This window comes from Macrosteles quadrilineatus, unplaced genomic scaffold (assembly GCF_028750875.1).
Source record: "Macrosteles quadrilineatus isolate MER2022 unplaced genomic scaffold, UCM_ALF_1.0 Scaffold_4__1_contigs__length_99947679, whole genome shotgun sequence".
NCBI classification, from domain to species: Eukaryota; Metazoa; Arthropoda; class Insecta; order Hemiptera; family Cicadellidae; genus Macrosteles; species Macrosteles quadrilineatus.
The window spans coordinates 1,779,595-1,794,233 of record NW_026542597.1 but is presented as its reverse complement, the minus strand read 5'-3'; the positions used below and the strand labels follow the sequence as shown (position 1 = coordinate 1,794,233).

General features: G+C 30.7%; 1 protein-coding gene across 1 annotated transcript in view; it reads left to right on the top strand.

The window, feature by feature from the left end:
- Nucleotides 1-14,639, top strand: part of LOC128991676 (retinal guanylyl cyclase 2-like) — a 104,460-nt gene that overhangs the window by 49,071 nt on the left and 40,750 nt on the right. The window contains exon 3 of the mRNA XM_054414770.1: nt 14,061-14,184. Within this exon, the coding sequence (XP_054270745.1) occupies nt 14,061-14,184 (124 nt within the window). The remainder of the gene's footprint in view (nt 1-14,060; nt 14,185-14,639) is intronic.

The following is a 14,639-nucleotide window of genomic DNA, read 5'->3' as shown; positions in this document are numbered from 1 at the left end:
TTTCTAGAATACAAAGAAACCGTTGGTTTAACCGCTAAAGGTGTAATAACCTTTTTTATAGATAATGATTAGACCTTTCAAATAAAATCGGTTTCGCGGTTTACGAGATATGCGACATTTTTGTTATTAGCTGAGCGGCCATTTTGATGACGTCACTGCCCGTGACCTAATTATTTTAAAGCTTGCCTCCCGGCTGATTTTCACTCTTTTACATGTATTTAGTCGATTCCCAAAGTATGGTGCTGGTCTCCGGAAGTGAAAGATTAATAGGTAATATGTTGCTTGTTCCACGCACTACCTACCGTTCCTGTTCTAATAATCATGCAGTATTGAATATGTTTGAACCAGCTGTGTGGAATTGTGAAATCAAAATTAATTTGACAGTTAGTTCTGCTTGTTTACATTTTAAAATTTTGTAGGTTTGTTCTTTGTTACCATGGATACCATCAATAAATATTTCACTCTTAATTTCTGACAACAGCTGGAGTTCCATGACAAATTTTGTTTCCCATGTTAATCTTATGGATAGATACGAAACTTTAAAGGGCCCCAGGGCCTCACTCTCTAATTATTTCCTTAAAAAGAAAGTTTCCTGCACAACTTCACGTTACGCTCTTTCCAATGACACCAAAAACATGTCAATTGGTTCAGTAGTTTCGGAGGAGTAATTGTCACAAAAAACCTGCTTGCGTATTAAATAAGTACGAGAGGTCGTCCAGTGGTCGAAACTCGACCAAAAATATGTAATGTACAGACTTCTCTATTTTCTCCCCACACTGTAAATAAAACATGTGATTTGAGTTTCTTCCATTTGTTTTGATTTTCTGTTCATATTTCGTTGTTATTTCGTAACCAGCATGGCAACCCATAAATTCCATGTTAATTTTTTCAAATTTTTAAACTAATTTTTTGTGCTTATCTTTGAGCCTATTTTAATTTATAAAGGGATTCTGCACACCTACAGGAAAATAGCTTTCTAACGGTATGCGTAGATTTTCCCTACGATGCACACGAGCTGAGAAAAAAGGTTTTAAAGAAACATGCTTGCCTATTAATATATAGATAGATAGATTTAATTATTACTAAGGGTTTCCTATTAAAAAGAAACTAGAGGTCGTCCAGTGGTCGAAACTCAACCAAAAATATGTAATGTACAGACTCTCTATTTTCACCCCACACTGTAAATAAAACATGTGATTGGAGTTTCTTCCATTTGTTTTGATTTTCTGTTTATATTTAGTTGTTATTTCGTCACCAGCATGGCAACAGATAAGATCCATGTTAATTTTTTCAAAATTTTAAACTCATTTTTTGTGCTTATTTTTGAGCCTATTTTAATTTATAAAGGGATTCTATTCTGCACATCTACAGGAAAACATCTTTCTAACAGTATGCGTAGATTTATGCGTGGATTCACACGAGCTGAGAAAAAAGGATTTAAAGAAACATGCTTGCCTATTAATATATAGATAGATACATTACTTTTATACAGTAGCTTTATACTGCATTGAATTTAGTTAATAAATCTTAAATGTTTGCGTTAAAAACATATTGCAGTTACCCACAGTATTGTACATTTAACAGACCTATGTTTTAGGGGCCGCCTTGTCAATGGAACGAATTTATGTGTAGCATAATTTTATTTTCCTATGTGGACTTTCAGCTCAGTTTTTACCCTCTTCTATTTGTTCAAATATGATCCATAGTATAGATTTATAATACGGCTTTTTATATTTACTTTTAGCGAATTTTGCCAGAATTCAAGCCACTGTCATGTAATGTACCAATCATGATAAGCAACAAAAACTTAATGGGAATAATAAATTTATGAATGTTAACTAGAGAGAGGGGTGCATAAGAACATTATGTGGTTTAAATTACAAAAGTGAATTTAAATCATATAGTTATATTTTTACTTGTAAGTATACTTCCTATTTTTAATTTTTACTACGTCTTTCTTTCTTAACTCTCAAAATAAAACAGAAAGGCTTGGTACTCATAGCAAGGCCAAAGTTTAGAACCACTGCATTTATCAAAGATCACTCATTACAATTTATCATGTGTGCGTTTGTCTATGTAAGGTACCAACATAGGCACCAACCCTCCTCCAAGAAAATTCCTAATTTGCATTACAACTATCGTGAAGAGCTTAAGAAACGGTTTTTGTTTATCAAAGTGTTGTTTTACGGTTAAAGTTTACAGAAAATATTTAAAAAAATTGGATATTTAAAAATCTTAAGGGTAAAAATTAACCGTTATGTGGTTTGTTAATTTATGAATAAGTATATTGTGACAATTATACTAAGTAGAAACTTGATGCTTTGCGAAAACATATTTCCTATTAGTCATCATACAGGTACCAAGTTGGAATTTCGTACCTTAAGTCGTTTCAGGATAATGGGAGGATATGTTAAAAAAAATACATAAACACTGACAGACGGAAAATGAAGAGAGATATGGCATATGTTTATATGATAGTTTTGGTATGTTTTGACTTAAGGAACATGCCCACGGAGCTTCGGGAGAGTTTCGAAACGCCTGTATTTACTTTACACTATAATACATTTTACAACAAAAGCATTTTTCCTTCACTGTAGCAGCAAATCATGGTACTCGTTGAATGTAATTTAAATTATTTAGAGAACAGTCAATTAAAGTCAAAGTTAATCTCGTTTAAGTTATACAAATCCCTTTAAAACAAAGTTTTATATAATTTCAAAGCATAATATTTATCCCTTTACATAATATCTTGAGTGTTGTTTTCCGGTTACTAATTAACTCGTCATGCATCATTAAACAAGCAAAACTATTCTCATAACCCTTCCCTGCGTTCAAAGAGTGACAATTTTGTATTTTATACACAAAGGATAAATTGTATGTACTAATTAAAATAAATTACACACCCCTAATTATTGACTTTTCCTTTTATTTAATTTTTTTTATTTTTTTTTACTTTTTTTTATTTATTTATTTTTTTTTTGCCTTGGGTGTATAATACAGAGATTACTCAAAGCTAGTTAAGGGTTAAAGGGCTTTTCATTATGCCACGTATTCCAACCAAATTATTGTGCATTGCCTAATCTCTTTAAAAAATCAATCAGTTACGATGAATCTTTGTCACAAGTTGTATAGGTACGTATATAACATGAATATCAACTTTGGCGAGTCAGATATTTACGTCATTTGATTCTCTGCAATTCTGAAATGTTCATCTTTTCATATTTTTTAGGAGAAATAGTGGTTTTACTTGCATTTAAATATTAATTTATTTCATGTTTATAATAACACTAAGGTCTGATCACCAAAAACGTTAATATCGATTCAATCATGTATTTATTGCGATGAATAATACAACTTTTTCAATCGAAATGAGGGACTCATCGAGACTAGTAAAGATTGATCATCAAAAAAAAACGGAATACCTTTAAGTGAATAAATGTTAGATGGAAAATTTCATTCCTTTTTGGGAGTGACATTAAGGATGAGGTGTTTTGCAGTAAGGTTCTTAGGAGTACTAACGTCACCTAAAAGGCTGTTACGGATAAAACGAAAATGCACAAAAGACTAGCATTCACTAAAAGATAATTTTTCTCTGTTTTAAATGACACTTCAGTGATTAATATAATATCACTTTTCTCTTCAGCAATCAACTATATCACTCTTTCCTAATCTACTAGTTTAGAGTTGGGTAGTAGAGTAGGTCCGGGATGTAAAATTAGATGCTTCTTAAAATAGCTAAACAAATAAGAACATCAATAAATAAATAACACAGTTTTCTACAAAATTACAACGCAGGCAGGCCTATACCGCTCATGACTAAGACTTTACGTATTGGTATTACTTTCAACGTAATAAGTATCCCAATACATGTGAGGATGAGAAAAAGTCAACTGATACACTTTTCTAGTTTTACCTGTTACTGAGGTTTTGAAAAACGTTTAAATAAATAGTTTAGAACCAAAGAAAATATAACAAAATAATGACGTGCATTTTGTATAAAATTGTATGGGTCCTATCGTATATCAGACATGTTTACTTTATATATTAATATCCAATTATCCTGTGTAAATGTAAAGAAGACCGCAGTTCTACATTGTTGTAAAGCAGATTTTACGCAAGTAAACTTGCCCAACAGGCAACGAAAGAAGCATAAAGTTATACAGAGACATAAATACGCCACACAGACGTATTGGCGTCTTCGTTCACATGAACAATTGATTGGTCTTGAGATATCTACCATAGAAACATAAATGTTTTATGCTGTGTTTCAACAAACTTAGACTATATATTGTACTAAGTTTTTTATCATGAAAACTTGTTACAATGTTTGTTTCAAAATAAAGTACCGGTAGTCTAATTATGATCGTCTCTCTAAGCCAAAATTGTATGTTTTATGTTTTATTTTATGATGGGCAGCTCAATCGCTGGTTTTGCTATATATATCACCGTTTATTTCTTAGAAAGCACAACTTCTTGGCAGTCCAGTGACAAAGTGTCGCTTAAGAAATCGATCTAGTAACCTCCGAATTTAAATGAAAACACTATAACTATTTAGTTACCTAGACAAACTTAAATCAATTTATTTAAAAAAAATACAAAGGAAATACTTTCGATAAATTTGTTTTAAAGCAAGCTCTAGCAATATAGGTTGTGTAATATAATGTCTTATATAACTTGAGTATTAGAAAACATAACTATATGAATTATTTTAAGTCATATAAGTCAGATATAAATATAGCGCAATAAGGATCCTACGAATAAACGTTTTGTTCCCCAACCATATTTAAGAAAAGTTTCAAAATTTATTCTAACAAATTTGAATGATTTGGAATCTACTTCCCGATTTCAAAAGGTCAATTTTGTTACTTGTATGTATTTAATGAACAGATATATTTTATATTTTCATCATAATGATAATCCTTTTCAGTAATTTTCAATTTTAAATGTTTTATAAAGTAAATTCTCGTTGATAACATATAGACCGTATATCCTGCAAGCGTCAAAACGCAGAATCAAAACATGTTAGTATTCCACATGTTTATGTGTTTACATCCTGTGTTGTGTTCGTTAATTGTGTGTAAGTATGGTTTTGTGTTCGACATCTATGTTTCTGGAAAATACAGTTCTAAAATACAAGGTGGCCCGTAAGTAAGTACAAACAAATTAGAAATACTTTTAATGAGTTAAAATAAAACTAATGACAAGAATATTTTTTTCAAAAACGCCTCTTTAGCAATATACTGGCTATTTTGTTTCTTTGGTAATTAAAATCTATATATTCGAAATATATTTACGAAATGTTACTACGTTATGTTATTACGAAATAGTAATAACTTTTTGGAATTATTAATCATTAAAATGTGTTTTTTTATGGTGTTTATTATAATTTTTATTGCTAAAAATGTAACTGATTTCTTGTAAAGTTGTCAGGATCGAACTTATTTATTAAGAATTTAAAATGTCCTATAACACAATACATTAACGCTGCTTTAAATCTCCCAAGTGACTTCTGGCTAAAATGTAACTTTGGTTATGACTAAAAGTTTGGGGCAAGTTTGTGATGTGTGATATGTGATATTTGCGGCGGTTTGACATCTCACGAGTTTACGAACCAATCTTGAAGTTATAACTTTGTTAGAGAAGCGTGAATCTAAGTCATTGCATGATTTTATTCTTCTGCGTCAAAATATTTATTTATCAGTAAAACGTAAACTTAGACAGTTCGTTATCAAAACTTAAATTGTATTTAAATCATACTGTAATGTAGATATTAATTTATATTTTTTTTTTATTGTGTTTGTTAGGATTAAAGTTCTCCCACAATACTTTTTCTTATTGATTAACGAAATATTTTAGCGAATTTCCCATATAGGGAATAAGCTATTACCGTAGTACTCATGGTAAGACCTGGACCCGAGACCGATCTAATTTTTCATTTTGAGGTCCCTAGAGGCCAAAAACACCATCCGTTCAAATTCATATATATATATATTTATATATATATTCATATATATATTTATATATATATATATGTGTCCGTTAGCGCGATAACTCGAGCAAAAATGATCCGATTTTGATGAAATTTGGTACAAACGTGTAAACCTACGTTTATTCGAACGAGTTCGCGATCCAGCATAATCGGACCATGGGAACGGGGGATTATAGGGGGTTTCATGGGGTAAAAATGGGTTTTTCCCATTTTTGAACCTAAAAACAAAAAATTTTGCGATTTCTTTCTAAAACATTTTGTAGAGCTTAAAAAAAGAAATAATTTAGTATATTGAAGCGCTGTTGTATGCCTAACGGTCACGGAGAAAATTCAAAAATAGTGTAATTAAAAATTCCCATGTTATTCTTATGGAGAAAATGAAAATTGTTGTAGTTTACTTGTTTATGGGTATATATTGATAAAATTTGGCAAATTTATTTATTTCATCCTATACTATTGATGTATGGTCAAAAACACTTTTTACCTTCCCCGTAGCAGCAAACCTAGGCACTTGTTAAATCTAATGTTATTTAAATAGGGAATAATATTTCTTATTTATGGAAATATTTCAGTAAAAATGTAATCAGACAAGTTGAAATTCGCTTACTCTGCAGGTTTGCTGCGGCGGGGGTATTTTTATTAATTTTACTTTGAATATGTACACCGTTAAATGTTCTGTAAAGCATGTACAGAACATACAACAACATGTAACAAATTTGAATCAGACCAATAATTGTTTACATTTTATTTCTAATGAAAAATTTACCAAGTACCTATATTTTCTTTCCTTTCCAAGTAAATCAAAAGTTAATAATCTACTTGATTTAAAACACCTCATAAACAAAAGACCTTCGGAACCTTACACTTCCAGGTAACAGTGAAGGCCACGATACCTGATATAAAATTAAACCTACCTAAATGTTTGACATTTATGGTTTGGTCCATTAGTACCGAATCCATTAGTACCGAAAGCAAAATAAGTCCAATAGTCCAGAATGCAATAGTGCCGAACTCGTTCGATGTTGTTAGACGATTTTAAACTTGTTTCGGCACTGTTGGACGCTATAAAAAACAATTCGGCACTAGTGGATTTAAAAGTGTTCAGGTTCCAATAGTACCGAAATGTATATCCTTTATATTTATCTGCTTCATGGTTTGTGTTGGCAGTCCTGATGACCGTCATTATTTCGTTGTTAAGCTGATGACGTTACTGATGATCTCACAGCCTGTACACATGATGACGTTAGGTATTTAATACCACAATTCGCCAATATAATCTCTTTGATGACTTTTAGGCTCTAGGTTTGCAGTTAGTTTATTAAAAGTAGTATTCTAAGTCCCTTACACGTAATTATTTAACGTTTATAAGTGTTTTTTAGTGTTTATAAGTCTATAATGTTCGTTATTTTGAGCGTGCCTAAAACACTTCGTAATACGATTAAAAATCCAATAATATCAGTTACCATACTTTAACATTAGTGTGAAATACTCTTATATTAAAACTTTATACTTACGCTCTGTTCAAAAGGTATTAAAACAATCCTTTCTACAGTAATTGCAAGGATCATTATTTTAAAATAAATGTTTAAAACTTTAATAAAGCTCCAACCATTTTTGTGTTAACCGTCATGATAGAGTTATAAAAATACTATGTTAGGTTGTTCGAAAAAAACTTACATTTGTACATTGAACATATGGAAAATAAAACGTACAATGCTGATCAAGAAATGATTAATATTAAATATTGCATGCACTTGAAAATTCGTAAAAACTAAATAGTTTTGACATTTTTTTTCTTAGGCTATGGCATATAAAAGGAACAAAATAGAGTAAGAAAAAGACTTTTATACTATCAAAATTGCTAATGTTAACTTTAAAATCAACTTGTGACAAAGCCAAAACTTTGGAACTGATAAGAAGTTTGTGACGTATGATAAGTGATATAGCGGTGACGGTTGACACGTCACAACTTTACGAACCAATCTCATGATCAACATCGTTACAGAAGAATTCATCAGTTTATAAATGTTTTCGATGATGAATATTAAGGAGAAAAGGTTTAATCTTTAGACAATAAATGATTATTTTGAGTACTTCGTTTGTACAGTATCATCAAATGAACACTTAGTCGTTTCACACTGTTTAAGCAATAGAGAGGAAAAGTTATCAGTGTATCAATGTTTCAATGTGAATTAGTGGGAATGAAAATATACCTCACGAAGTGTAGAAATTAGTGTTTTGACTTCACCATTAAACGGCATTATATTTAATACTATATTTTATGTATTCATTTATATCAAAGGGTACATCATTTTAAAAGCACTAAATATTTTCTAGATACAATAACAGAATAAGTTAATTTCCACTGCACACAACACCAGCATAAGCATGAATCGCCCACAGTCTAACAACAAAATAAAATCAACAAGGCATTAATAGCAATATTACAAATACTGGCAACAAACATTAAACATACATTATTAAATAATGGCAACAAAGTGTTGAACTCCTTACAAAAAGATATATAATATAAAATTATAGTTCAGATTAAGTGCGATGAAATCATTTTGAAATCAACGAAATAGTCTGTTTTAACAAAACTTTTTAATTATAATAATCTATAACGGCAGTAAGCCAATTGGGACAGTATCATCGATAATCTATTATGAAACAATTACGAAAGTAAATGCTATGATTATAAGTAACAATCAAAAACTGTATGGATGTATCAAACCGTCATAAGAAAGACAAGGTTAGAGGCTTTATCTTATCTAAGATTGCAACTGATTATTGAAGAGGTTAACTCCTGATGCTACTTCATTTCATCGAAGTAAATACTTATAAGTCATAAGTCATAAGTTCTTTATTCCAGAATTACAAAATTACATTGCATTGGAATAGTCAAGTTTGTAATGAAATGTACAAAAGATAAAATATAAAAACTCTATTAACTAAAACAATTTGACCTTCTAGTAAATCTAACAAGACAGAAATCACTGACTACATGACAGTGGAAAAATCGCGGACTCTGTAGCAAGCATTTTCAACCAAAATTTGTTTAAGTTTTCTCCTAAACCTGAGCAAATCAGTCTCCAGCTTTAGATGTTGAGGAAGTTGGTTAAAAAGTTTAATTCCATTGTACAGAAGATGATGTTGGAAAAATGAAGTTGAATGGACGGGAATGTTTAAGTTGTATGATGTGCGTAAGTTATATGTACTGGAGTTAATGTTGGTGGTAAATAATGACTGATGTTTTTTTACAAATGAAAGGGTCTCAAGGATGTATAGTGAGGGAAGAGTCAAAATTGCAGCTGACCTGAATGATTGATGTACTTCATTTTCAAGACGCTTTGCTCTGGCCAATCAACAATTATCGAAGAAATAGTTTTATTGGTAGATACGCGTGAGAGAAGGTATCCAAAAGTACAGGTTCCTCTCGGTATAAGGAAGTTAATTTGCTGCAGTAAGCTGGCAGAATCTATTACAGCGTTCTATTGTTTTTACATTGTTGTTTTTAGTTTCAATTTATCAACTTTTAATTTAACTTATTAAGAAAATACCTAGTAAGGTCAAAACTAATTTAGAGACAATAGAGAATTCAATGGACACACAGTTTTAAAACAAATGCCCTCTAAGATTGTATCAACGAGTTCCAATTTTAAACGCGTTCACCACAAAAATACAGCTAACAAAATAACCATGTAAGGAAGGTGTTACTGTTCATCATATTTCACCAGAAAAATATTATTTTAATGAAACTCCCTTAAATGTCTGACATTAATTGCCGAGATGGTTAGTGTTGGCAGGCCTGATGACCGCCATCGTTGCGTTGTTAGGCTGATGACGTCAGATGATGATCTCATCATCCACACGCTTGATGACGTGTGGTATTTAAGCTGCAATTTACAGTTGTAATGGTCATGCTGGATATAAGATCGCAGTGGCCAAAGTTTTTTACAGATACTACCTTCATTATTATAACCATATAAAATATAAGATCATAATCAAAATCCAAAAATCCAACAAAACAATTCAAAATAGATTAGTCATATTCATTAACTACTGCTGAAAAATATAACTTTTGCCATAAGTAATTTCTCCAATGTACCTCCTTTATGTTTTCTGTCATGTTTTTTACTTACTTGGGGCGTCACAAGTCAGTTTTTTTTTTCTTCGTGCATTAGCCTCCTCCACTGTTCTATATACAGTACTCCGCCATCCGGGTTTCTTCCTCCTCCACACATTCTTCTTGATATGGTCATACCATCTTAATGTATGTCTTCATAACGGACGTTTTTCGTTTTCTTATCAATTATGTTGCTGCATAACAGAAGGTCGAAATCAGATAGTAACAAGACCAAGGTGTGAATTGTTCCTCACAAAAAATGCTAGATTAAAGTTGAAGTTTTTAAAAAATATAAGAACGTTTTTACACATAGTTGAACAGAAATGTATATAGGAATTATTAAAATGTGACTCTCTCCATTTGTGTTGTTTTCCTAGCAATCTATTGACTCACCTACACAGCTTATTTCTTTAAATTACACTATAGAACGTTTCTTTTGGTTGCCATGGCGACAAGCTTACACATTTATTTATAGAAAACGTCTATTTTAGTCTTAATTCAATTAATACGTGAGCAATCTTCCTTCATGTCTTAATATTCAATAAGTTAACATTATGATAACAGAGATTTTGCAAATAAATGTATATTTAAAATTTTTAAATTAATTTATGTGCCAGCAAAAGTTTTGGTTTTAATAATCCCATCATGAACATACAATTAAATTATAAGGCGTTGTTTGATCGTGCAATGTATCTTAGGCATTTTCTAGTCAAAACTTGCAATTTTCCCCCATTTTTCATACTAGTCCTATTATTTGCGTTTACTATCGTATTGAAAAATTAATTTATTGTAATTTATTGTTCTGTTTTTGTTCTTGTTTCAATTGTTTGCTTTGTTATTGTATGTATTGATATTTCTCGTTGACTGATCTGTTATTGTTTCCTTTGTTGTATTGTTAAACGTTTTGTTCTTTGCTTTTGCTTGTGAAATTTGTTGCACAGTATGATGTCTATTTTGAATTGTACATGTATAAATTGGCAATTTTGCCGTTGAAATAAATGAAATTAAATCAAATTAACTTTGGTCTAAAGTCGGAATTAATTCATTGTTATTTCCGCCATGTTGATTTTAAAAGATAGTTTGTCATACTATTCTATTGTGTAAGGTTATGTACTGAATGGTACATGAAGAAAATTTTTGAACTAAATACTTTCCTTTATAATGGTAGAAAATAATAAAAAAATAAACAAGTAAATAATGTCGTTCAACTTGACAGTGAATATAAACCTTACAGTGTATCGGGTAGCACGTTTAAACGATTATTACTGTCATCAAATAAGCATATGTATTATGCATTAAATATTTATTTGCCGTTTGGTCTAATAGCAGGGCGTAATTTTCTGGAGCAATTTTATTGAATCGTGTACTTCCATTGACTAAATAATTGTTTCCTTTTTACTGCCTTTTACTATTTATATTTCTAGGACCTCGTAATTTAAAACTCCTATAACTAACGGTTAACGAGTTCAGTACATATATTGTAAAGTGTTATTAGTAAAGTCACTCAATTATATTCAACTTGATACGTCTTCTGGTTTTAGTTTGCAACATTAAATCTAGTTCCAAAGTTTGTATTTTTTTTTATTTCATACTTTTGTAAAATTATGTTTTCTACATCTTGTTCTAAGACTTCCATTATTGGCTAACATATCTTCACATAATTAAAAATTTGGTAATCCAATTTGTGCAGTGGGAATAAACACCCTGGTAAACTTATGTATATAATGTGCTTTATATATAAAACTGTTAATTTTGATTAATGATAATAGTTAACCTCATAAGGCCGTAATTATTTTATACTTCTTAGAGTGACACATAATTTTTTCATAACACTTTCCTTTAGAAATTGTGTATTGTCAGTTTGTAGTTTTAAACCGTTAGAAAATGTAACCAAACAAAGGACTTGAAATTAATTGTATATTTACTTCAGCGTGTAATACGACGGAAACATACTTCATAAACAGAGGAAAGAACAGTCTACGAGTTTGAAAATCTGTCATAACGAATACCGGTACCGATCGATACATCACTAAGCTGACAATCGTATGAAATATCTTTCAACCAAAATATCAATTATGAAAGAAGACAGCCACCACTTGCTCGACAGAAACTTTCCAGAGATTTGATGGATTAAGTTTATAGATCTATCTGAACATGTTCAGACTTGAGTGTTGTTGACAAAGCCACTTCTGCTGTTGCTGTAAACAACTTTTCGAATTATCAACTTGAGTTCTTTGAACCATACCAGACGCTATTGCTTTTCTATTTAAGTTGGATAGATATGTTACAAAACAGTTATTAAGTACTAAAGTGCTTAAGGTTGAAAAATTCCTAACATAATATTTGATAAAAACTGCATATTGTCTCTAAATTTTCTTCTTTATTATTCAAATTTTACCATAGTGTACTGGAGTAAATTAATTATTCAAACCAACTTCAATGGTAAAACAATCGTCACATTTTTTTAATGGGAGTCATGCACACCTGGTTTTCTACAGTTTATTTTGTATATTATGTTAATCCAAAATTATGTTAAAGGAGTTTATTTGATTCTGCTACTACCAAAACAAAACGTGATTGGTGTATTCACTTACATCCCCTTCTATACATTTCTTAAAACTGCTCAGTTGAAATATGTGGATTTCAGATATTCTTTTCTTTTGTAAAATAGTCAACTATTACATTGTTTACAATAATCAACTGTTCTATAACTATAACACAAGTTAGAGTTTTACATCATCATTTCCAACGTTGAATTGTCTCTCTCGTTATCCACATACATTGTGCAACAACGGAAATCAACAACATGCAGGTGATTACAGGTCTGTACAGTTTCCGGTTTTCCATTTACCATACGATTTTACAAATAGAGAATGTTTACAGTACACTATGACAGCCTATAGAATGTGACTCTGTTTGAAGCGAGTTATTATTATTATTATACACACATACTTTTTAAATTAAAATGTTTGTTTCTGGTTGAACTAACGAAGGCTATCATGTAATATTAAATTGTGACTCGATCAAAGAAAATACTCAGATCTCTCCTGGAACCAGATTTAGGGATGTTGAAAACTGATAACAACAACAATTTACTATTAATATCAATCCAATCTTTGTGCTCGTAAAGTCATGAAAAGGTCTTATAGCTATGTAAATATCATAAGAACAACTAAACATTTGGCTGTGGTTAATGTGTTTTCCAAGATATTCAATTTTACTTTTTTTAACCAGCTTTAAAAGATAATGATTTTAATAGTCTTTTTTCCCTACATGCAAAGTAAAAACTATCCATATTTCAAATATATCCTGGCGTTGCCGGTTCCCTTTGGTGTATTCTTTAACTTGAAAAGACATGCATTTTAACAAAATTTAAAATTTTGTATTATTTTTAAATTACTAACACACCTTAAAATACGGATTAAAATCGTTAAACATTTTTATTTATTTGACAATCGTTTCCTGTTAGTGTGTTTTCTATCCATTGTACAGATCAGATTTGTATACTTAACAATCAAAATGTTCATAAACTCTAACAAATAACACTCCATATAATACACCGCACACTTAGAGAGCCATTAACAATTCAGCGATAAATTACCAACACCCCTCTTTGCCACCACCAGCACTTTCCCGCTAAAATATTCTCATTGTAATTTATTGTTTCACTGTAAAATCTCATGCATTATATTGCTTATAGAGCACTATTTAACAGATTTAAGAGTCTGTTTTCGTTTTAAAATAAATTATCATGTATCTTTGTTACCATTGCATTTATATCTGGTGTGAAGTTTGCTTTACAGTAAAAGTGCATCATTTCTCGACGTTGCACTTTTATGTCAAATGAATTTCTTGGAAAATTGAATTTAATGTTATTTGTGGTAAAACTAAATACTTTAGTTTTTAGTCAAATTTTAGTATCCCTCATCAAGTCGTCACTTTCAGGTGGTTCACCCGACGGAAGACAACCCCCTCGTACGTCTGTCTCCTCCGGCGGAAGTGATGGTGGCAGCTGTACCTGAAATATTTAAACACTTCCGGTGGAAGCACACCTCCATCGTCACCTCAGGTGAGTGAATAATCGGTATTTTATGGGTAAATAAGGTTATAAGAATTAATAAATAAATTGTATATATTTTTATCTTACAAATAATAATGTTTTTCTATCGTGCCATAGAAATGTTTCCAAAATCACTTTTTAAGAAATCTAAAATTAAAAGAATTGATGCAGGGTGATTTTATAACGGAATGAGGGGCGTGTGTAACCTTGTACCGAAATAGGTTATTTTTTTTACGTTTTTGCATCCTTAAAGAAGCCGCATTTGGGGAATTGAGATACTGTATATACATATTCGTGTTTTATGAAACTATATTTATTTATGAAAGAAATCACTTTACCTATGAGCGAAAATATCATTACTTTGTACAGCATTAGTTTCGGTTGTTAAGTATTACTTGTATTGTTTAAGGTTAAACGAGGTTGTATACCTTTACGGTATGATGTGTATACACATTGCGTATATA